The following is a 23,962-nucleotide window of genomic DNA, read 5'->3' on the forward strand; positions in this document are numbered from 1 at the left end:
GAATGGAAAATGAACAAGTCTGCATTTATACTTCTGTGCTTCTGCCGTCTCGGTAAAGCAACATGGCAGAGTGGAAAAAGCATGAACTCAAATCCCACTCAGTCAATTCCTTTAGCTGTGTGACCTTGGACAGATTCCTTAACCTCTCTGAACCTTCTTTCTTCCTACCAGTAGAACCTCCCCTGGGTTGTGAAGATTCAAGGTGAGTGAGAAGCATGAAGAATAGTGCAAGTTTTCAGTAAGGGGTGACTGTCGTAGTCACAAGTGATTCTAGGAACAAAGCCTTCAGTGGTCCCCTGCTTCCAGGAAGCCACTTCCAACCCTGAGTCAGAAATGATGCCTCACTTGTCTCACTGCAGGAGGCTCTGTTGCCCGTCTCTGACTTTGTCACAAGTCTTAGGTCATTGTCTTGACTCTTGAGTTGCTGTTGCTGTTCGTTGCTCCAGCCTTTTCTCCGCCACCACATTCCTCCCACTTGGCAGGTAACGCCACGACTCCCACGTCCCTGGGTACTTCACAGGGCCTAGTCGAAGGCCTGGTGTGTGGTAGTTGCTGAACAAAGGTTTGTTTTGTTTTATGCCATTGTTTTAAAATTGAAGCATGTAGCCTTATAGTTTTCTATTTGTATATCTTGTGATATTTAGAATTTTTAAGTTTTATGATAGAGGGGTTTCCCTGGTGGGTCAGTGATAAAGAATCTGCCTGCCAATGCAGGAGACTCCGGTTTGATCCCTGGGTCGGGAAGATCCCCTGGAGAAGGAAATGGCAACCCACTCCAGTATTCCTGCCTGGAGAATTCCGACAGAGAAGCCTGACGGGCTGCAGTCCACGGGGTTGCAAAAGAGTCAGACACGACTTAGCGACTGATCACGCGCGTACTTTATGATAGAGGGAATTTATATGTGTGCTTCAGTTTACTTACAGATACATCTAAAAGGGAATGATGAGTCTTAATTGGGTTTGGGGTTTTTTTTTTAATCATTTTTAAAAGACTTTATTTTTTAAAGAAGTTTTAGCTTTACAATACAGGGACTTCATGCCCACATCTAGCTTCCTCCATGATCAATGTCACTCACCAGAATGGCTGTTTCCTTTTTATTTTTAAAAGAGGAACCTACGCTGTCACTGTGTAATCACCATAGTTTACCTTAGGGTTCAGTCTTGGTACTGTGCCTTCCATGAGTTTGGACAAACGTATGACGACATATGTTAATCGTTATATTGTCATAAATGGTATTTTCACTGCCCTAAAAAGTCTCTGTGCTCTTCCTGTTCATCTCTCCCCGTGGCCCCTCTGGCAACTACTGCTCTTTTTCCAGTCTCCATAGTTTTGCCTTTTCCGGAATGTTGTAGAGTTGGAATCATACAGCATGTAGTCTTTTCAAATTGGCTTCTTTCATTTAGTAATAGGCACTTCTCATTTAAAAAAAACCTCTCAAGAGCCAAACACAGTGCTGGGACATAGAGTAGGAGCTCAGTTAAAAACCGGTGCTCTGTGTTGGTCACAGCATATCAATTCTAGCACCTCCAGGTGCCTCTGGACCCCATGGTCTGTATCCCCTTGGATGGCATCAATTTACTGGCTGTATTTGGAATTAAAGTTTCAGGTCTGGGCATGGAAAGTTTGAGATGGTGAATTGTCATTGCAGAGGAAATAGGTCCATTGTTAGGTTTTTATAAAACCTCACTTGACTTCGCTGGTGTCATTTACAAAAAGAAAGAAAGCAAAAGGTCTCATCAATAGAAAGGGTAGTAAACTTTGCACTTTCTGAGGTTGACTTCAAAGTCAGTGAGGCAGAAAAAAATCACCTCACCTAAAAATATCCTAGGGCCCAGGTCATTAAAATAGCTGACTCTCTATTTTATTAGAACCTAGTTACAAGAAAATGCAGCGTTTTCTCGCCTCCCTGGGTCTGCATGGATCTGAATGGTAACTCAGGATCTCGGTCTGGAAGCACAGGGGACCTGGTGCAGGGATTCTACCTGTGAAGTCTTCGAGGAGGCTGTGCATGCTGGCCAGGCCCTTCCAGCTGAAAATGATTCATTTTAATTACCTTCCTGGACGCTCCGTTACCTGAGCATATGGTCCTTAAGAAATCAGCTTCCCCAGACTGTCAGCGAGTGTGGGCAGTGGTCAGGGACCTTGGTTCTGACACCGCTGACCAGCCTTGGAGAGCGGACGCTCGAGAAGGTGCTTATTAAAATGCCAGCAGGTGCGGCCAAGGTCCCCCTTCCTGTGACTCCCTCACCCCGCTTGTGCCAGGTGTTCTATAAGAGCCTTTTTCTTCATTAAATGGCATTCATTAAGCACGTCCTTACACCTGGCACAGAAGCTGTGTGTCACAGATGACTTCTTCCCAGTGGTGTTTTGCAGGAATAAAGTGGAATTTCATTTAGCCGTTTGCCGTGTTTCTTTTCCCCTACCCACCTTAGCTCAATCCCTGGCTTTTGCATAATACATTCTTCCTCCATCCCTACCCCCGTGCTGTGACTGTCTTTTGCACGCATTGTCTCTGGTCCTTGTCCCCCAGCAGCCACGTTAGCACCGAGTGCCGTGCAGGACGATTCTGTAGACTGCAGCTCTTGCAGAATTCTCCTATTGTCTGCCGTCTTTGTTTTCTGATAAAAAGGAAAATAATTTCTCATTGAAAAAATTAACATAAAATATATGAAAAGCAAGGAGAATAAGTCTTTTCTCTGACCTCAGACAGTGATTTGTGTCATCTACACCATGGTCATAGTCCTGCCATGAGCCCAGGGCCATCGCTGCTCTGAGCAGGCACGTCCTTCCAGGTCATTTTCGTCCTGGGGCATGTGTATATCTGTTGCCTGTAGGAAGATGTCATTCTTGTAGTGGTTTTCGTATATGTCATTCTGCAATTTGGTTTTCGTTTTGTTCCCTTTTATTTCAACCTAACAGCCATGTCTTTGAGATCTGACCACGTTAACGTTAGTATAAAAACATCCAGCTCACTCCTCCTTGGTCTGTCCCGCTAGCATCGTATGAACACTTTCCCAGTTCCCTGCTCTTGTAGACACCACCCCAAGGATCCACTTTCTGCCTCTTGCTGTAGCCAAGATCATTCTCCCACACAACCTGCGCCTGAGTTCCTCACTTAGCATCATGTCTTAAGAACCATCCCCCAGTTCCACCCAGAAAACCTGGAAACATCATTTTAAGTCTGTAAAGCATTCTGACATCTTATAATGTTATTTCCAGTTTTTAAGTAGAGCGTTGTGACTCAGAGCTGAATTTTGTAATTTGCTCCATCAGGGTTCAGATCCAAGCTGTGCCCCCTCAGGCCAGCTGCTGAACCTTTCTGAGACCTTCTGTCCGGTAGAAATGATCTCAGCGCCTGGTAGTAGGATTCAAGCAGGATCACATGATGCCTGTGCAGGGTAAGCCCTGCAAAAATGTCAGTGAACGTTATTTTACTGTTTCTATCTTAAGCAAGTCATCTCTCATGTTTCAGATTGTTTCCTCAGGCTAGGTTTCCAGAGGGAGGGAATAAACGTTGGTCTTTTTGTCCCATTACTTCTCCATTCTTAGGTCTTAATTTTGAATCACCTGGAGCATGTTTTAATGTATTTCTTCCAGGGAAAGGGGCATGATCTTCTTTGTTGTCATGTTCACATATAAAAGACAACCCGGGGTTCAGAACTGTTTCATCTGTTGCGCATTCTTTCCCTTCCTGACTCTGTGGCTCCCCAGCCTTCAGCATGTCGTGTAACAGGAAAGGTGTGAGGTCACCTCCAGTGTTTGCTGGGATTCATCATGGGTCTCTGTTTACTGCCCTTTCTGGAATACTGTGAACCCCATTGGCTTCTCTATCTAGGTATTTTTTTTCTAAGATCAGGAAAATGTTTTCAGCTTTGCTGAAATATACTAGATGCACAATAAAGTGTACATATTTAAAGTATAACTTGATGAGCTTTGACATAGGTAGGTATACACCTGTGACACCATCACCAAAATCAGGATCGTGACTATATCCACCACCCCCAAAAGTTTCTCTGTGCTCCTTAGTAATATATCCTCTCTCTTCGGCCAGCAACAGATCTTCTTTCTAACCCTAGAGGTTAGTTTGCATTTTCTAGAATTTTATACAAATGGAATCATACCATGTGGATTCTTTTTTGTCTTTCTTATTTTGCTTAGCATCATCATCCTGAGATTATCCATCTTACAGGTATCACCAGTTCCGTTTTGATTGCTGAGTAGTATCCATCATATGGCTGGACCGCAACATGTTTATCCCGTCACTTGTTACTGGACATTGGGCTTGTTCTTAGTTCTTCACTCTTACATATAAAGCTGCCCAGTACCTGTGTATTGGAATCTTGGTAAAGACATATGCTTTTGCTTCTCTTGAGTGAAAATCTATCCATGTAATGGCTGTCTTGTACTAAGGGTATGTTGAAGTTTTTAAGAAATTGCAGACTGTTTTCTGAAGTGATAGTACTATTTTACATTCCTACTAACAGCGCATAGGAGTTCTAATTGCTCATTTGCTTTGTCTACAATTGATATTGTTGGTCTATTTAATTTTTGTCATTCTAAAAGACATGTAGTAATGTCTCATTGTGGTTTCAATCTGCATTTCCCTAATAACTCACTGGTAATGCTGAACATTTTTTCATGTACTGATTAACCATTTGTGTACTTTCTTTAGTGAAATGTCTGTTTAAATCATATGGTCTTTTTAGAACTGGCTTGTTAGTCTTCTCTTAGGCTGTAAGAGTTATGCATGTATCCTAGTTATAAGTCAGATGCGTGTTCACAAATATTTTCTTTAGATCTTTAGGTTGCCTTTCAATTTCTGTAATAGCGCCATCTGAATAACAAGAGTTTTAAGTATTGGTGAAGTCCTGTATATCAACTGAAAATAGTTTGTGCTTTTTTGTGTCTTGTGTAAGAAGTCTTTGCCAAACCTAAGTTCACAACGATTTTCTCCTCTCTTTTCTTTGACAAGAGGCCACTCTACACCTGGCCAGTCGAGATGCATTTAAATAAAAAGTATCAAATCCTGGGCCTGGACTTAATAATTTATACCTTCCTCTTTTCTGGAATCTCTGTGAATCTCTTGGGTTATTTTATGTATGTGTGTGGTGTGAGCTAAGTGTCCAGGTTCTTTTTTGTTCTCTTTGCATGTGGCTATCCAATTGTTCTAGCACCATTTGCTGAAAAGATTTGTTTCCCCACTGAATTGTCTTGGCACCTTTGTTGAAAATCAGTTGATCATGTATGTGTAGGTCTATTTTTGGACTCTATCTGTTCTATTGATCTTTATGTCTGTGTTAATGCCAATACCACACTGTCTTGATTACCATAGCTTTACACTAAGTCTTGAAGTTACATAGTCTTGAAATCGGGATTTATTTAGCTCTGAGTCTCTTTATTGATTTTTGCTTAGAATCTTGGAAGCCATGTTGGCTTCTATATTTTGTTGTTTGTGGGTTGGTTGGTTTTTAATCAGGCAAGCTTTCAGTATTTTTTTTTTTTTTTTTTGGTTTTCACTTTTAATTGTTCTAATTTCTTTCTAATACCTGGAATGTTTAGGTTGGTCTTTGTTCTCCACATTTATCAAATTTTTCCTCATCATGATCATCTTTGTTTTATTTCTTTCTCTGCATTCTGGAAACTCAAGAGGGGCAGGGGTTTATCCATGATGCTGCTGATTTAGTTTTGAGGGATTTTATTTCTGCATTATTTCTAATGCAGATAGCTTTTTCTACATACTACAGGAAATTTTTTTCCCAGAAATAATGTTCTTTTCCTCTTGTGTGACACTTTTTTTACAGGCCCTCACAAGGAGATGTATTTGTAGACTGGGTATTGGCCAAAGGGCCGGCTGTGTGCATGCCTCCTCCCCTCATCTCTCCTGGGCACTCGTTATTTGAATGATTCATCTTCCGAATCTTCATTACCTTTCTCTATTCTCGTTAGCTTTTGTAGACCCTTGGTGACCGGAGGCTAGCTGGAGCTATCACTGGCCCTACAAGTCATGTAGTACTGTTATATTTTTAAGACACGTATCATTTCACCCTCCTAGTTTGAATTTTTTTTCGTTCTTTTAAGTATTTTCAGCTAACAATTCTTTATACCAGTGAAAGTGAGTAAGCAAATGATACTTCTCATTATGGAGGGGATTGTTGTTGTTCAGTCACTCAGTTGTGTCCAGCTCTTTGCTGCCCTATGGACTGCAGCACGCCAGGCTTCCCTGTCTCTCTGCAGCACCCAGAGTTTGCTCAAACCTATGTCCACTGGGGGAAATGCTGTTTAAAAATCTAGAGTAGGCTTGTCATTCTGACTCAGGAGGCTTATGTCTGGGGAACATTCTGACCCAGAGGTCGTACAACCAGACATCTGCCTCCGCCCCACTGGCCGGATGTTGAGTCTTCTGCAGAGTTATGGTTAACACATTATCCCCTATTAGTAGTTTTCAAACCTTTTGGTCTAGGACTTTTGTTTGTATGTTTTGATGTGGACCATTTTTAAAGCTTATTGAATTTGTTACAATATTGCTTCTGTTGCTTATGTTCTGGGTTGTTTTGGTTTTTTTTTTTGGCCTTGAGGCATGTGGAATCTTGGCTCCCTGATGAGGGATCAAACCTGCACCCCCTGCCTTGGAAGGTGAAGTCTTAACCATTGGACTGCCCAAGAAGTCCCAAGGTCTTACAAACTGAGGATTCCCTCTTGCTGGGGAAAAACAAATTGAGAATTAAGACTAACTTTTGTCTGTGTAGGTTATATATATCTATATTTATTGTTGTCATTATTTAGTTGCTATGTCATGTCCGACTCTCTTGCCACCCCATGCATTGTAGCCCACCAGGCTCCTCTGTCCATGGGATTTTCCTTCTCCAGGGATCTTCCCAACCCAGGGATTGAACCTGCATCCCCTGCATTGCAGGCAGAGTCTTTACCACTGAGTCACCAGAGAAGCCTTGTCTATATTTACCTTATAAAAATTAAAATTCAGAAAAATGTAAAACATGAGACTACCTATGCAAACACCAGAGTGATGACAGCCTCACGAGTCACACGGCTTCTGGAAATTTTTTCTGCCTACTTGTGAGGATGGAGAAGGAAATGGCAACCCACTCCGGTATTCTTGCCTGGAAAATCCCATGGATGGAGAAGCCTGGTAGGCTACAGTCCATGGGGTTGCAAAGAGTTGGACATGACTGAGCAACTTCACTTTCACTTTTTGAGGATAAGCAGGGAAAAGACCAGTGATGTCATATTATTATGAAAGTAGCAGTGACCCAGTGGACTCCCTGAGTCTGAGGAGCCCCCGGAGGTCCCCAGAGCACACTCAGAAAACTGCTGCCAGAAGGTAGTCTTAGTTTAAAATACAGCAGAAAACAATGGCAATTGTGATTTTAACACCACAGAGTGCATTGGTTGCAAGGGTGCGTGTAGGGGGTGGGACATAAAAGTAGCATCCATCTCTAACCACGAGGCTGCCTCTGCCGTTCCAGCAGCCACTGGCCCCTCGGCACTGCCCTCTGATGGTCTGAGAGGAGAGCGAGCATCGTGGCTGCCTGGGCAGGGCCATCTTCATTACATGTGGCCACTGGGTTCAGAAGATTAATAGCAACATTTTAAAAATTCACACAGACCTGGAATCAGCACGAGAAAATACAGATTTAAATTAACAAGGAAAAAGCAGAATCCCATCAAAGGAAATAAATCGTACTGGCAACTATTGTCACATAATAAAATGTATTCTATAACTGAAGGGCTTTTATATGGAGCTGTCTGCGGCTTAGTGGCCATGTTAATTGAATAAGGTGCCAAAGACTGACTTGGGGGAGAAAAATGAAATTTCCCTCAGCCTCTATTTATCAGGAGCTGTTGTCGGCAGCACGTGTGATGCTGACCTATTTGTTACAGAACAGCCAGGGCCCCTGCAGGCAGACATGATGGCTCTCGGGGTGTACCTGGTCTCCTCTGGGCTGTCCTGGAGGCAGGGGCCAGGGTGGGGAGCTTGGTAAAGCTCCCCCAGGATTCAAGGGCTCTTCTAGTTGGAATTCTCCAGTGACCGAACAGATTTTGGGATCAGGATCCATCATTTGAGTCAAGAGGCAGAAATTGTTGTCCTCTAATGGTCAGTGCCCTGTGCCAGTGGTCCAGAACCTACTGGGGATGATAGCCGAGGGTCTTCATCTCTAGGTGACCCCCAAGGTAGAGCCAGTTTCATGAGTTCTTGGGTTTGCTTCTCCTTGGTCTGCTGGTAATCTTTATGAACACACTTAAAATCTAAAGCATACTCTTCTAGATCAATAGAGAGTGGTCTGGAGGGATCACAAAGTGATCAATAGCTTGGGGTCCATTGAAATGACTCCAGTGAAACTGCTGTCTGTGGGGGCCCCAGCCAGCATCATGTTCACAGACTTCTCAGCTTTGTTTGATGCCATCGAGTACCAACTCTTGTAACTCCCCTAGGCTTAGGTACTTCGGAACACCTGAGCATTTAGTGCCATGATCTACTGAAGTGCCTGGCTCTTTCTTTCCTCCTCCAGTAACCCCCAGTGTCATGAGTCAGGCATTCCTTCAATCTCATTAGACAATCAGGTTATGGGAAATAAGCCACAGAGTGTTGGGTTAACTGATTACAATTCCAAGTGTAAAAATAAGGATTTTATATATTTTTTCTCAGTAGATGGCTATGGTAATGGGCATGGGCCCAGGCTATTAGTCTTCTAAAATATTTCAAGTGACTAAAACATTTTATCAAATGGCTGTACAATAATTTTTTAAGTAGTCCTCTATTTGATCTCTAATTTGACTCAAGTTTTTTGGCTTTGTAGGCAGTGCCATGATGAATGTAATTCTTGTTTGCATAAAAATATTCATGAATCAGAAATAGTCACATTTTCCAAACTGTTACCCAGCCCAGCCCCAGGGATGAAAAGACAATGGGAAGCCCTCCCCAGTGATCTCTAATTGCAGGTCAGAGTCAGAGTCATTCATTTTTTCAGCAGCATTGGGTGATCTTGTACGGTTCTCCCTAATGTTTTCTTAAATGCCCGCTGTGTGCCGGCCACAGTTGTAGACACTGTGGATGTGGTAGAAAGCACCACGGAGATCATATTCTGGTGGCGTGTAAACAGATCGACAGTCTTACAGAGCTGGAAGGGCTCTGTAGAAGGGGGAAGTGATGGGAGAGCCACAGGGGAGGCGGGGTGCCTCCCACAGGAGGAAACAGCAAGTGCAAAGCCCCAAAGCAGGAATGAGAGTGGGGAGGGGAGGACCAAAGGCAGCGGGTGAGGCTGCAGGGTGCAAGTGCTGGGACCACCACCAAGACCAGAGCAGAGAGGAGGGATGGGCCAGAACCGGAGAACTGGCAGCGCCTGGCAACCATGGGATTGCCAATCAGATTTCCTTCTAGTACAGAGGGAAGGTACAGATGCGCTGTCATAGTCCTGTACTGAGGCCCTCGTGCAACTGTTAGTCGCTCAGTCATGTCTGACGCTTTGCGACCCCATGGACTGTAGCCCCTCAGGCTCCTCTATCCATGGGATTCTCCAGGCAAGAATACTGGAGTGGGTAGCCATGCCCTTCTCCAGGGGATCTTCCCATCCAGGGATCGAACCCAGGTCTCCCATATTGCAGGCAGATTCTTTACCCTCTGAGCCACCAGGGGAGACCCAAGGCCCTCATAAGTGGGACTTAATGCCAGGGAAGCAGGAAGGGGAAGAAATCAAGATAGGAGTTGTGCTCCCATGCGCTCAGTGCATCCTGGTTCTATACTGTTGGCTCTGCCTGCATCTGTGTGCTGGGAGGCAGCCTGCCCATGATGAAGGGCACCCAGCTCCTGCTGCTGGCACTGGGATTTGAACCTGTGTCGGCTGGACACTGGGGTTGGTAGCCTTCACCACCGCACCTGCTCTGCCTTCCCAGGTAGATGGTTGGGCCATTGGTTGTCCACGTCTGTATGTAGCTCTTCCCTTGTTACCAGTTAGATTGACTGTGACCAGTCGTCAGGGTCACTGAGCTAGCAAGTGGCAGAGAGGTTGGGTCCCCGGCACCATCGCTTTCCCAGGTGGACCCCAGTTTCCTGGTTGAGTGATCTCAGCCTGTGTATGGATGGTGAAGATGGTCCATCAGAGTGACTTCTGAGATGCTGATGGTGACCCCCAGGGGACTCGTGGACCCACCTTTGCATGAATTCTGGCTCACTCTCTGTCAGCTTTGCCTTGGAAGACCTACAAGTGATTGTTCCTACCTAAAAAGCTTGCTGAGAGGATCAGGCAGGTAATGTCCATGGAGGAACCCAGCCCAGTGCCTGGCAGATGGGCTCCCACCAGACGCTGAGGAATTAAGACTCTCGTTGCGCTCCAAGGTTCAGCTGACCACTGGGCCAGTCCTGCCCATCCTCACTTCCAGGCTGATCTGACACCGAGCCCCTGGGTCACTCCTCCTTCGTTGGATTTAAACCACGGGTGCCCTGTCCCCTCAGCCCGAACTGTCCACTCTCTTTAACAGGAGACCTTGATGTACCTTTGTGGCCTCCTGTCCCCATGCCCCTTCCTCCCTGCGTCCAGTAACCAGAGAAGTGATGATGCCAAAGCAGCTGTTTGTTATGTGGGGTCTCCTCCCTTCAGCCCTCTCTGGCCAGGGGTCTTCTTGCTGCTCAGATTGCTGCCCTAAAACCCCCTCCCCACCTGGTGGCTATCAGCCACCAGAGCTGAAGCTTTTGGTGACTTGACTTCAGTTGGATGGATTCCTGTTGAGCAATTAGCCTCTGAAAGAGTCAGGCCTGTGACTTGAATTCTCTTGGAATTTCCCACTTACCTGCACCAGCCCCACATTGTCTGCCCGTTGTATAGTGCTCAGAGCCTTTTCTTTCTTTTTTCCCTTGTGAATTCCTGGTCACTGCCACCACTGACTTCTTACACCGACCTGTTTTCCTCTGTAGTGTCAGGGAGTGGGGTGTGTGGTGTCATGGGTCTCCTAGAGACCTCTGAGTCTAACTGACCAAGCCCACAGGCAGAAATGCAATAGTAGAGGCAACAGCAGTTCGTGTCCAAAAAGACCCAGGGGTTTCAGTGGAGTCTGTTCAGCACTCTTAATTGTTCAGTGATCGTCTGCCCTGGGGAAGAACCTGTCCTAGAAAATGGGGTACCAACTTGATGAGAGTTGGCCTTTTCCTTGACGTGTCTTGAGACAACCAGAGTGAGAGAGGACATCCAGGCACCCAGTCCCCCCCGGGACAAGCCCAGGAAGGGTTTTTACCAAACGAGGATGCTCAGACAGAGTCTTAAAGGACCAACAGGAGATTGGAGAGGAAGTAAGGAGGAAGTGGAGACCGCAGGAGGAGGGAGCAGGGTAGACGAAGGATCAGGCCGAGGCAGACCCAGAGAATCACAACTTTCTCGCTTTCTGGTGGAGACAGGAGTGACAGGAGTGTCTGGAGAGGTGGCTGGTGTGTGAGGACGGCTCAGACCAGGGCACAGGTGCCGGTTAGGCTGCCCAGGGAAAGTGCGTGGAGTGAGAAGAGAGCTAAACCAAACCCTTGCCAACAGCAGGCCCCGCAAAGTGGAAGAGGAGCCAGGAAGGGCCATCTGCGAGGGGGAAAGAGAACCAGGTCCCAGGGTGGGGGCAGAGGGAAGGGGGTTGCAGTCTGCAGGATGGGGTCAGCCAGGCAAAATCTGATGCCCTCGAAAGGCAGGCAAGCTTGGACGGAGAAGTCCTTGTGGATGGGGCAGCTGTAGAGCCAGGCAGCTTGATTCTCTGATCTACACTTCTTAAGTTCTGTGGGCCATAGAATCCCCCTGAAACTGTCTGTTTAGAGGATCACAGCAGGAGATTTGGGTGGGAAGCATTGAGTCTGCACATAGTAGGTGCTGCATAACTGCTTGCAGTTCCATGAAAACCCTCATAAAAATTGGCTGCTCTCTTCCCATCTACAGTACATCTCAATTTTTCCCCCTCACTTTCCCATAGGGAGGTAATCTTCTAAAGTTATTAATTGGAGCTTATCCCTTCTCAGCTTAAAACTCTTCAGGGTAAAGTCATAACTTGTGCAGGGCCCTGCATGCAGTGACCCCAAAGCGCTCTCTTCAGCCGGCTTCAGGCCCTAGCCACCCCCACCTCCTTCCAAGCCCCCCTCCTCAGCCAGACCTCCTGCTGCTTAGGAGTTACCCCAGAGCCCCTCCTTGCCCCCCATCCCCAGCTCCCAGGGGGAACAGCACTTCCTGGGGGAGCGTGGAGAGTCTTCCCACTCGCCCCACATCAGCCATGGCTCCTGTAACCTGGTGGCATGTCCCTGACCCCTGCTACAGGGTTCGGTTCAGTTCAGTTACGTCGGACTCTTTGTGACCCCCTGGACTGCAGCACACCAGGCCTCCCTGTCCATCACCACCTCCCAGAGTTTACGCAAACTCCACCGACTCCATTGAGTCGGTGATGCCATCCAACCATCTCATCCTCTGTCGTCCCCTTCTCCTCCTGCCTTCAATCTTTCCCAGCATTGTGGTCTTTTCAAATGAGTCAGCTCTTCACATCAGGTGGCTGAAGCATTGGAGTTTCAGCTTCAACATCACCCCTCCCAATGAGTATTCAGGACTGATTTCCTTTAGGATGAACTGGTTGGATCTCCTTGCAATCCAAGGGACTCTCAAGAGTCTTCTCCAACACCACAGTTCAGAAGCATCAATTCTTTGGCACTCAGCTTTCTTTATAGTCCAACTCTCACATCCATACATTGACTACTGAAAAACCATAGCCTTGACTAGACAGACCTTTGTTGGCAAAGTAATGTCTCTGCTTTTTAATATGCTGTCTACGTTGGTCATAACTTTCATTCCAAGGAGTAAGCGTCTTTTCATTTCATGGCTGCAGTCACCATCTGCAGTAGGGGAGCTCTGCAAAAGCAGGACCCTGCCTGTCCTGCCACCCTGAGTCCCCCCTCCCCAGGTCTGGGTTGACTGGACCAGGGCTCCCTTGGCCATCTCTGATGGCCATCTAGCTGGTCTGGCTCTGTCTTCTCAGCCAAGGAAGAGACCCCCCTGTGCTGTCACCCGGGTTGGCCTGTCATCTGAGGTTCCGCCAACACCCTGCCTCCTCTGCAAGGGCCCTGGAGCGCTGCCACACCATGCCAGCGGCGTGGTGCGTCCTTAGGTGTGGCGTACCTTCTTAGGGCTTTCAGGGCTCAGTGGTCTCAGGGCATGGCAGTGCTGAAGCTCAGTTCTTCCCCAGCTCCTGGAAAAGGCCTCGGGGCACAGTGGGTGCAGCGCCAGCACGTGGGGCACACCAGCTGCACGAATGTGTGGCCAGCGCATGGCACAGGCCCCCGTTCTGGAGGGCCCCACACTAGGTTCAAGGCTCTGCTGTCGCCCTCTTGAAATGCTTAAAGATATTCGACACAGGTGCCCACGTTTTCACTCTACACCAGGCTGGGTTCCTGCCTTGCAGGGCCGGTATGCAGAGCCAGAAGAGAACCCAGGGATCTGCTGACCCCGAGGCCCCCGCTCAGGGCCAGCCGACCTTCTCTACAGGGCCGCCTGTCATTGTTTTAGCTCTGCTCAACCACAACCACAGTCAGTAATTTATTCTTCTGTTTGCTCAGCTCCACTGACTGAGTGCTGCGGTCGGAGGCATCGATCACCTGCTTCCACCCTCTGAAGCTCTCCTCCCCCTGCCAGGGTTCCCAAACCAGCCCATCCTCAGAGTCACTGCTCACCTGGTTCCAGGGATTTCTAGGGTGCACCCCCCCCCCAGGCCTCTGAACAGACTCCCCAGGTCGGGGAGCTGAGTCTGTGTTGTTAGCGAGCTCCCAGGTGCCTAGAGCACTGCCTCTGCACTCTGACGAGCAGAACAGAGTTCAGGAACCTTCATCCAAGCGGATAGATCCCAAAGCCCATAGTGTGGCTTCTGGCATCCTTTCCTGTCTGGCTGTGGCTTTGTTTCCCACTCTAGCCCTGCAGCAGAGTGGCTCCCTGACTGCCCGTACGTAGGTCCTGTCCCCTCCTGTAACCCACATCCAGCTCGGAGGGGCTGCCACTGTAAGCCCTGCACCCCCGCCTTCATGCTGAGTGCACAGATTTTATCCTCCTTGGAGCACATCTCCTGGTGCACCCCAGTTTGTTCCAGCCCTTCTGTCCCCTGTAGCCTAGAGCTCCTTGTGGAAAGAGCTCGCCTCGGTGTCACCCTTTGATCAGGAAGGAGCCAGCAGTGCAAGTTCACAGCACATGCATCCCAGCGCCCTGTGGATACTCCTCTCACGTGAAGTGTCACCGGTCCCCCCGTGCCCAGCAAGGCCCCGCCGCCTGCTTGAGCGGCCGGCCGGATGGCACCGGTGTTCACCTTCAGGGCTCACCCCGCAGCTCAGCCACCTCACTTAGAGCCCTCGGCTTTCATCTTGGCCCTGGGAGGGCCTCTGCTCCTCCTGGCCCCGTGAGAACAGGCCCCACCTCCCTCCCAGAGCCGTTCTAGAAGACTACGTGTTTGTTGTATGAAACGGGCAGCGTGCAGAACGTCAGCTTCCTTTACGTGATCGGTACCCTCCATCCCAGCCTCTCCCGTTTTGGGAATGACTGTGTGACTGGAGCTCAGGCTGCTGAGCGACTTCAAACCAGCCCGTCGTACCACGAAGGGGTGACTGTGCCCCCCAGACCTGTTGGGTTTTAAATGTCTTTCCTATTATCATCATCTTTTCTTCTCAGCATTCACTAAAAGGCAGCTGATAACCACACCAAATGGGTTATATGCTTTGAACGAGGATGCACTTACACTCTGGGCGTTGAGCCTTAATGGGCCAACACCTGTGCCATAAAAGATACACTGGGTCAATGGAAGGTGCTTTCTGAGCATCTACTGTGTGCTGCCACCTGAGGCGGACGTGTGCCGCTCACAGAATTCAGAGGAACGTGCCATTCTGATTCTCAGTGGGCCTCGTTTCCTGGGCTCACCTGGTAATAACCCCTAACATCTTCCTTCACCAAGTGCTTCCTGGGACAGGCGTGGAAGCCACTGGGTGGGTAATGGGACCAAGATGACGGGACAAACCGAGGCTTGTGTTCGGAGCTGAGCATCCTGGTCCCCTTGGTGTGCTTTGCCCAGTAAGCAGAGATCAGGGTTAAGTCACCCGCCTCCTCCAGGCACCTGGGACATCATGTAAGGCTTGGGAAACCCTTTCTTCCTCTTGGATGTCCTTCTGTGTATAGAAAAGGTAGCTGCTGATGTCCAGAAACTTCTCAATTCCTTGGGGAACTTGAGCTGCTTGGGTAGATGGAGGCCTGCTGCGCTGTGGGCTTATGGCGGCACCTGCGCTTTCTGAGCCTTGGGGACTGCTCCATGCTCCCTGTAACCTCCTTTTCTCTCCTCTGTCTTCCTCAGGCACATCTCTCTCACGCTCCCCGCTACCTTCCGAGGCAGGAACAGCACTCGGGCTGACTATGAATACCAGCACTCCAATCTCTATGCCATCTCAGGTAGGTGGGCCACCGCCAAGGGCCAGCGAGCATGCCTGTGTCCCGGGCACCACCTCCCTCTGCGCGTCTCACTTCTAACGGCACCTGTGCGTCTCGTTGCTCTTTCTTCCCCTGCAAGGGGCCTGCTCCCCACAGGGTCCAGGCCTCCCCTTTCCTCCGTGTCACCGCAGCACTTAGTGAAGGGCCAGAACCTCAGCATGTTTTGAAACTAATGATGAAAAACAGCGTGTGGGTTTCGCAAGCTTGAAGGGAGGTTTCGGAGAATAGTGACCACATTGTTCACCTGCCAGGTCCAAGCCGAGTTCCCCGCAGGGACCGGGGACTGTGCAGATCCGAGGCCCGGTGCCGCCTGCCCTCCTGTCCACATCTGTCCTCGCCTCTTGTTTCTCAAGACCGGGTTTGCGACCAGAGGGTACACAGGGGGCCTCCCTCCCGCTCCCCCCAACCCCCATCATCTGAGTCTGTGATTTCTGAACTCGGCCTTGAAATGGATAGTGTTACCTTGGCAGGAACTTCATCACAGTTTTCTTTTTCACCTTACCCAGAGAGGGAAAAACTTACAAAGCCTTATTACGGAATTGAGATTCATTAGGTGGCGGGCAGTGCAGGGGAGTTGCTAAGAGTTGAGGAAACCCACGAACTTGACTCCGATTATACAGGGGCCTCCAGTCGGAGGCCTTGGTGTATCAAGGGGAAATGGCACATCGGTGCCACTTACCAGCATGCACCCCTAATGGTGAGTGACGTTTTGAACACGGGAACATGGCATTCATTCATGTACCATAATGAACCGGTTATTTGAAAGGTAATCTTTTTTTCTAAAAATTGCAACTTCAGGGTACTAAACAGATGAAATAGAACAATGGTATAATTCGTGTCAGTATTCGTTTTTCTTTGTTATGATCGCTCCCTAATAGGTTTGGAAGGATAAGCAAAGGCCAGTTGTTCCATTTCTGGGTGGCACTCCTGCCGGGAAAGGGGAGCGACAGGGAGGTCCCCACAGCCCTCCTCCTAGCCCCATGCCAGGAGCCGAGTCCCCAAGGGGAGCGGGCTCATGTTGTCTGAGAGCAGCGTCTCCAGGGAGAATTTCTTCTGTGCTCTGGCTATTTCAGCAGAGTCGACAAGGAGCATAACAAATGTGGAAAGATGACCTATTTTGTAGAAAAGCTGGATATTTCCCCAGATGCTTAGTGGCAGAGTGGTGCAAAACAGGCCTGTGAAATCCAGCGGGGTGAAATCCCGCTCTGAATGCACATACAGGCAGCTCAACCAAAGCAGATGCCTTTTTCCCCCCTCCAGCTTGCAAATTTTTTCCAGCCACAGGGTCCAGCTGCCCCCACCTCACCTGGGTTCTCTGATGGCTTTCCCAGCTGTTGACGTTTCTGCAGAGAAGGGCCCACGAAGTGAAATCTCCTCTGGTTTGGCAGGAATGTTCCTGTCTGCCCCTGGACCACTGCTTCCTTGCCCCGCAGCTTTGATGAGGTGTTGTCTGGGTTCATTTCAGCTGTTAGTTTAGCAGTACCGAGGTAACAGCCTCAAGACACAGGGGAAGCCATTCAGGAACTTCCTGTTACATTTATGTAAGTGGCAGTCAATTGGATTTTATCTTCCAAACAGAGGTAGTTGAGGCCGCAGCCCATAACAGCAGGCAGCTCAGGCCTCCTCGGCGGCTGCAGGCCCCAAATTGCTCTGCCAGGGTCCAGGACTGCTTCATTGTGAGGCTGCCAGGCGTGCCCTGCAGGGCCCGCTGGCTCCGTAAGGCCTGCAAGCTCAGCACTGGGCAACCATGGTGCAGCTGGGAAGCCTGCCCGCCCACCAGCAGCCTGCCTGCAAGCCGATCTGGCTAGAGGGAAGCAGAGACACCCTCCCCGCCGTCCCCCCCCGTTCCAACGGTGCTTGGCACCGAATGGCACGTCTCAGTTTGGTGTTGCGAAGTTAAGGTTTCAAAGGTTTATTCCAGAAACAGTCAAGGCAGCGGGTGCCGCAGGCCCAGCCCGGGCCCCGTGCCTGCTGCCATAATGGCTGGTGCTCTGCTGGTAATGGATTGAGCCACCACACTGTTCTCCTTCTAAACCAGCCCTGCACACATTCACTGCAGACCTCAGGCCCTGAGCCTTTGGTACAAACTCCTGGTCTGCTCTGGTTCATTCCTGAAAACACTTGATTACCGCTCCCTTCATTTGCAGTCCCTTCCTAAGATAAGTAGATTTCCAAACAAGGTAATCAGAAATTTGAAAAGCAGCCCACATTTCATTTGTACATATGGTTATTAAAGTGATATTTACTTTTGCATATTTTCCTAAGGGCGTACCTGTTAGGATCTCCCCTCTGTACTCTCACTGAGACAGTTCATCTGTGTCCTGCCTGCAAAGGGAGTGACACTGCTGGGGAATCTGGTATGGACCACGTGTAGCTCTGTCCCTAGCACACAGAGGTGCTCCTGAAACAGTTGTGGGAGGAAGGGAGGGAGGAAGAAAAGCTTTTAGCCCATGTCTACCTTGCCCAGGAATACCCTTTATGACATCTCAGGGAGGTGATCATTCTAAATGCTATTTGAGCCCTCCAGCAGCTGGGGCCACCACCTCCGAGCAGCCCAGCCCATCTCCGCAAGGTCCTCTGTGTTGTTCAGCTGTGCTGTCTCGCTGTGCATTCATATCCGCCCAGCCATTTGGGATACCACGCATCCCATCAGTGATGCGTGCCAACTATTCTCCACCATCCAGCCTGTGGGTAGCTCTCTCCTGCCCACAGAATTGGGGTGAGGAACTTCTAAGCCTCTGTGCCAAAATCCTGAGATGCTTACTCCCTTCTCTGCCAGCTATTACCCTCATCAGAATGGCCATGAAGCACAACTTTGATCCTCACACTTCCTCTTCCAGGAATTTCCTCTGGAAAATGCTTACAGATGTGCAAAAAAAAGACTTATCCGCAAGGGCAAGCACTGCTGCTTTTTAAATGTAATAACTCAAAAAAAGAGGTGTGGGGGGTGGATATCCTAAATGTCTAAAACAAAGGCAAGTCGGTTAAATTATGAAACCTCCATACAGTGGCCTTAACTTCTCAAGCATCAAACAGATTTTTTATTTAGATAAAAAGGTGTGCATGAATAATGCTAAGTGACAACTGGAGTGTGCAGTGTGATCTCATTTTAAAGGATATATCCACAGACCTGGAAACGTACACACACAAGACATTCACAGTGGTTTTCACTGGGTTTTCCAGCTCTTCTTTTTGTTTCTTTGCAGTGTCTCACTTTTCTATGATAGCACGTGTTATTCCCATAATAAAAAATACCGGCTTGGGGTTAATTCAGCACACTCTTGGGAAGCTTCCCAAGTGGCCACCGTCTTTTCTGAGGGCTCACAAGCCTCCGTCTGAGTGCTTCACAAGGACTTCCCCGTGGCTCAGATGGTAAAGAATCTGCCTGCAATTCAGGAGAGCCTGGGTTCGATCCTTGGGTCAGGAAGATCCCGTGGAGAAGAGAATGGTGATGCACTCCAGTTTTCTTGCCTGGAGAATCCCGTGCACAGAGGAGCCTGGTGGGCTACAGTCCATGGGGTCACAGAGTCGGACACGACTGAGCAACTAACACTCTCACAGACTCATACTGTGCTTTCGAATTCTAACGGAAATCACTTCCAGACCACAGATCAATATCTGCTTCTTGTCCCTTTTTGTGGACATGATTGTCCTCTGTTGTCCCGTCCCCTGGACCCTCCTATCCACTGATGTTCCTCAGAGATCACTGACCATCCTCTGCGTCTGCTGGCCCTCCAGTCCCCAGCTGAGCCCGAAAGCACCTGGACGCACCTGCTGCCACCTCACCTTTCTTGCCCCTCAAATCCCCCATCTCCATGGTATTCACTCTCTAAGGTTTGAGGGTGGTTTTCCTTGAAAGAGGAGATGAAGTAAAACGGTGGGTGCCTGGTGTGGCCCACTCTGTAACCCGCATATATTAGGGTCGGCAAACCACTTTTTAAACTGGTCTCACTTGTGATCCATGGCAGCTGGCAGGCGCATGCTTTCCCGGTCGTGTTCTCACTGCTGTGTCTCCCTTGGTTAGATGCCCTTAAGGTGTTGTCCCCCGGGGGGACTCTTCAAGGCCGTGTTGATTTCTCTAGATTGTGTCCCAGAGCCCCAGCTCCTAAGTTTCCTTGTCAGAACTTCTAGTGACTGTTAGTTTTCTTTTAAAGAATGTCTTCTTGCTCCTCAAAGTCTTCTATTTTGGTCCCAGGTGGTGGTGCCCTCCCTTTTTTTTTTTTCTTATCATTTTTTTTTTTTTTTTGATGCTTAGATGTCTGAGCACTTATTCATTTCTCTTCCACTTATTCCAGATTTAAGGTAGCTCTGAAAACACATGTAGCGAAGTGAAAATGGAAGGGGCAGAGCAGGAGTGGATGAAAATACAGGATAGCAGAGGAGAGTGCAGCCTTGGGTGGGGTTTTGCATGAAGGGGAGATTCCAGGTTTGGTCCAGAGTCAAATCTTTTTATAGGCAACATAGAGACAAGCCAGTTGATCGGGAAGAATGTAACTATTCCTTTTATGAATTCTTCCGCATAGAGAGGGCCCGGTAAGGTGCTGGAAACAACAGAAGAGCCGCTTTTCAGTGAGCTTGATAACGATAGAGTGTGACCGACTCATGTTGGAAACCCTAAATGTTTGGAAGTTGAATGCAGTGATTTTTTTTTACTGCGCTGAGTCGTCCTTGCTGCCCACGGGCTTTCTCTAGCTGAGTGGGGGCTGCTCTAGTTGCCGTGCACACGCTTCTCATTGCAGTGGCTTCTCTTGTTGCAGAGGAGGGGCTCTAGGGCACACAGGCTTCAGTCACTGTGGCGCAAGTGCCCAGGGGCTCCGAGGCACGTGGGATCGTCCCCGACCAGGGGTCGAACCCGTGTCCCCTGCATTGGCAGGTGAGTTCTTAACCACTGGACCACCAGGGAAGCCCGAGTGAGATGTTTCTTAAGAAATGTCCTTGTGCTGGGCATCAGACCAGGGGCTGGAGACCTGGGGGACGTCAGGAAAGAGGAGCTCCCTGATGTCCTGTCCACCTTGAGGGTTTCCTGTGCCGAGGGTCCCTATAACGAGTAGCGCAATTCAGAGACCCCAGAATTGCTTTTTCCAACCTAGGAACGTCCCATCAGTCTCATGGCAGGTTTTACTTCATGAACAGGGAAGCGACACGGTAACGTTCTTTTGTTTTTGTGGTGGTTATAAACGGATTCATAGCTCCACGTGAAGAATTTTTTCCCAAAGAACTTATTTTTCTTGCTTTTGAAAAAATCAACATAGTTGTGTAAAATAGTAAAATAAAGCAGGTGCACATTAAAACCAGCACGTAATAAAGCCAAAACTCTCAAACAGCCCAGTTTGAGGGTGAGCCACACGCAGACGTGCATGGAGGCCACACGGTGCGGGGAGCACCTTTTAGTGCCTGATGTCTTCATCTGTCCTTCGGTACCAGGCTGACCACTTAATGTGTTTTCCACGTCGTCACTTTTGAGAGTGAAAAGGGCGTGGAGCTGCCCCAGACAGAGCCAGGGAACCCGGAGCCGACCTGGCCAACTGGGGGTGCAGTCACCCTGTCTTGAGCTCTTCTGGGTTTTTCAGGTTTTGGGGTTTTTTTTTCCCCTTTTTGGTTTTCTTTTTGATTGTGGAAAAGCCAGCTTATTGCCCTCCACAGCTGTTCCCTCTTAAAAACCAGTCCGTTTTCAAGATGTTTGACATCAGGAAGCATGTGAGCATGGACAAGCCCGAGTCCATCAGCAGGCAGTGTAGCCATGACCCTCATTCAGAGAGAAGGGGGATTTTATCTGAAACACAGAACCCCGTACCAGCTGTGTGACTCTGACATCAGACCAGGAAAGCGCAAAGCAATTAAAAATAATTAATGATTTCTGAATATCAGCCTTCTCCATGCAGTTTTAATCTAGTCCTCATTTAAATTGGAAGATGGACATTTAATTATCAGTATTATGAAATTCATGATTTATATATTTCATCCAACTGGATAAAATTTCTGCCACCGGCTCTTCATCTTATTATGAAAAGAAAACGAATCTGTGTGTTTTACAATGTGATCCTTTAGAAACTTGTCTATAGCATACCAAACAATTACGAATGTATTTTCCTTTCATTTTTAGTGATTGCGTTATTTCTGTCTTTCAATTAGGAGAAGAAAATCTCTCCAGGAAAGTCAGAAACAAACTTGATACTTTAATGACCATAAAGCAATGCCAGGTGGGAAAACGAGCAAAAGACTAAAACAATCGGGCATGTGAGAAATGAGAAATGCCCTTCTTTTTTGTGTGAGGTGTTCTGACTGACAGCCGTCCACGTGCCATGTTTATGCTGCAGAGTTTGCGTGTGTTTTGTGTGGGTGTCACATGTGTGGGTGAGTGCCAGCCTGCGGATGGGTTCACAACCTCAAAGCTGGGGAAGGGCTGCTAGCTTCCAGCGGGAGCCCCAGAGTAAACGTTAGTCAGCCTCTGCATTCACAGTTACCTCTGTGGCCTGTGAATTAATGGACATGTTCTTGCGGCTTCTGTGGCCTTGAACTTCAGACCTCCCCCCACCCCCCCGCCCACTTCTTTTCATGTATCCTCCACTGAGGATTTCAGACTCACCTAGGACTGCTCAGAGTGGTGGGGGGTGAGCTGGAGGGAGGAGAGGCAGGGAACCAAGGGAGGAACGTGGGTTTGACGGGTGCCAGATGATAGCATATGGGGAAGATTCCTCAGTGGAGTGAAAAAATATATATATTTATAATAATGGTGCTCGAATCAAGAAGGAAATAAGTCATTTTAAAGGCATATAAATTTTTATCATCCCCTCTAACATGGCGTCCCTTGTCTATCCATCTCTTCCTGCCCTGACAACAAAACCGAGCACAAAGGAAACGAGGAGAAGAGCAGGCAGAACCGAGCGGGCGCGGGTGGGGACTTGCTCGAGTAGTAGATCTGTACATCCTGATGCAAAGGTGCGGGTGACAGGTGGCCAGGTTTGCTCTGTACACAACCATGTGTGTGCTGTCAGGCGCTCACACGCCGCCTTGTTGCGATTGATGAATTGCCTGCTTTCTTGATTAAACCTTCCGTCACTTAAGAAACAAAAAGCCTGTGTTTAGATGGCAGAGTGGGACACGTCAAAAAAATCTGTCTCCTTTACCTTTGTGCAGATGTTGGGCACAGACTGTAACATGTATTATTAAAATGAATGTGGCATTTACTGTGCATTATTCCTTTCCTGGGAGAAAGGACTGTAAATTATATGCTAATAATAAGCTTTAACCCTTTCGAAATGCAAAAGATTTAAGAGTGCAAATATTCATGTAGGCCCGGCTAATTGGACGTGCCTTCATACACCCAACCGTGGTTGCCGTGTCACCGGAGTTAATGAACAGCGTGTGCGGGCAGACACGCAGGGCGCTTGGGGAGCTCTCGCCTCCTGGAGGGGCTCCGCTCTGCAGTCACCTCTGCTAGGATTTTGCAGAGAGAGACCCCGAAACCCCTGGGCTGGGCTCTGGGTCACCCTTCTGACAGATGAGGGCCAGAGCCTCGTCCAGTTCCCCCGGCCCATCTTCTGGACCCGAGCATCGGGCGTGGTCCTCTGTGCTCTGTGTCCCCGCCTCCGGGGCCAGCTGGGCTCGGGCCTGGCAGGTACCTTGTTGGTACTCAAACTTCCTTGACCTGGCTTATCAGTCCCCAGTCCAGTTGCCCAGGTGGCAGACTGACGTCCCCAAAGCACACCTCTTCAGATCACGTTCACGCCAGCCCCAGACCACTGCCGACTGCGTTCATGTGTACCTCACTTGCCGAGAGTGGGGGCTGTCGATGGCCAGTCTCTCCCTGTGCGGTGTCTCTTCCTCCAGGCCCCCCAGCCCAGGTAGCTCCCGGTGTCCTCTCTCCATTGTGTCTTTCTGTGCACCTGTCCCTGCCGGTCCTGTGGCCTGATGGCCCCAGCGTCTCCTCTGCTGACCCATCCCTGACGTCCTGCTCCCACACTGCCTCTGCCACGAGGCTTGTCTCATTCCCTCCCAGTTGGGGTGCTGGTTTCCTCCCCCTCGGTTTTGTGTTGGAGCCATTTCACCTGTGAGCACGCTGAGACAGCAGAGGCTGTGTTTAGAATAGAGGACGGAGGCTGTCTTCACTCCTTTTTGAGTCATTGAGGATGTTATTAAAGGCAGAGAGAGAAGAACGACTGTTCACTTCTCTCTTCATTCAGCAGACAGCGCTGCCGTGTGCCAGGCCCCGTGTTCCCACTTCCAGGGCAGCAGGAAGGTTCAGCATGTGACTGACAGGGCATTTGGGGTCAGAAGCGCATGCAGCCATCGCACAGAGCCACCGTGAATGGCCGCACAGGTGGTGTGCTGAATAACCCACACAAATGGTTCCCAGGTAGAGCTGTGCAAGGGCCCTGTGTTACGTGGCCCTGGGCAAGTCGCTCGATGCTAGTTATTCACCCCTCCCTGGTGGCTCAGATGGTGAAGAATCTGCCCGCAATGTGGGAGACCTGGGTTC

General features: G+C 48.9%; 1 protein-coding gene across 3 annotated transcripts in view; it reads left to right on the forward strand.

The window, feature by feature from the left end:
• The window catches only part of MVB12B (multivesicular body subunit 12B), a 194,579-nt gene that overhangs the window by 95,772 nt on the left and 74,845 nt on the right, over positions 1-23,962 (forward strand). For all 3 annotated transcript variants that reach the window (XM_024999576.2, XM_024999574.2, XM_024999575.2), the window contains exon 7: positions 15,350-15,444. In XM_024999576.2, coding sequence (XP_024855344.1) covers positions 15,350-15,444 — 95 coding nt within the window. The remainder of the gene's footprint in view (positions 1-15,349; positions 15,445-23,962) is intronic.

Source organism: Bos taurus, chromosome 11 (assembly GCF_002263795.3).
Source record: "Bos taurus isolate L1 Dominette 01449 registration number 42190680 breed Hereford chromosome 11, ARS-UCD2.0, whole genome shotgun sequence".
NCBI classification, from domain to species: Eukaryota; Metazoa; Chordata; class Mammalia; order Artiodactyla; family Bovidae; genus Bos; species Bos taurus.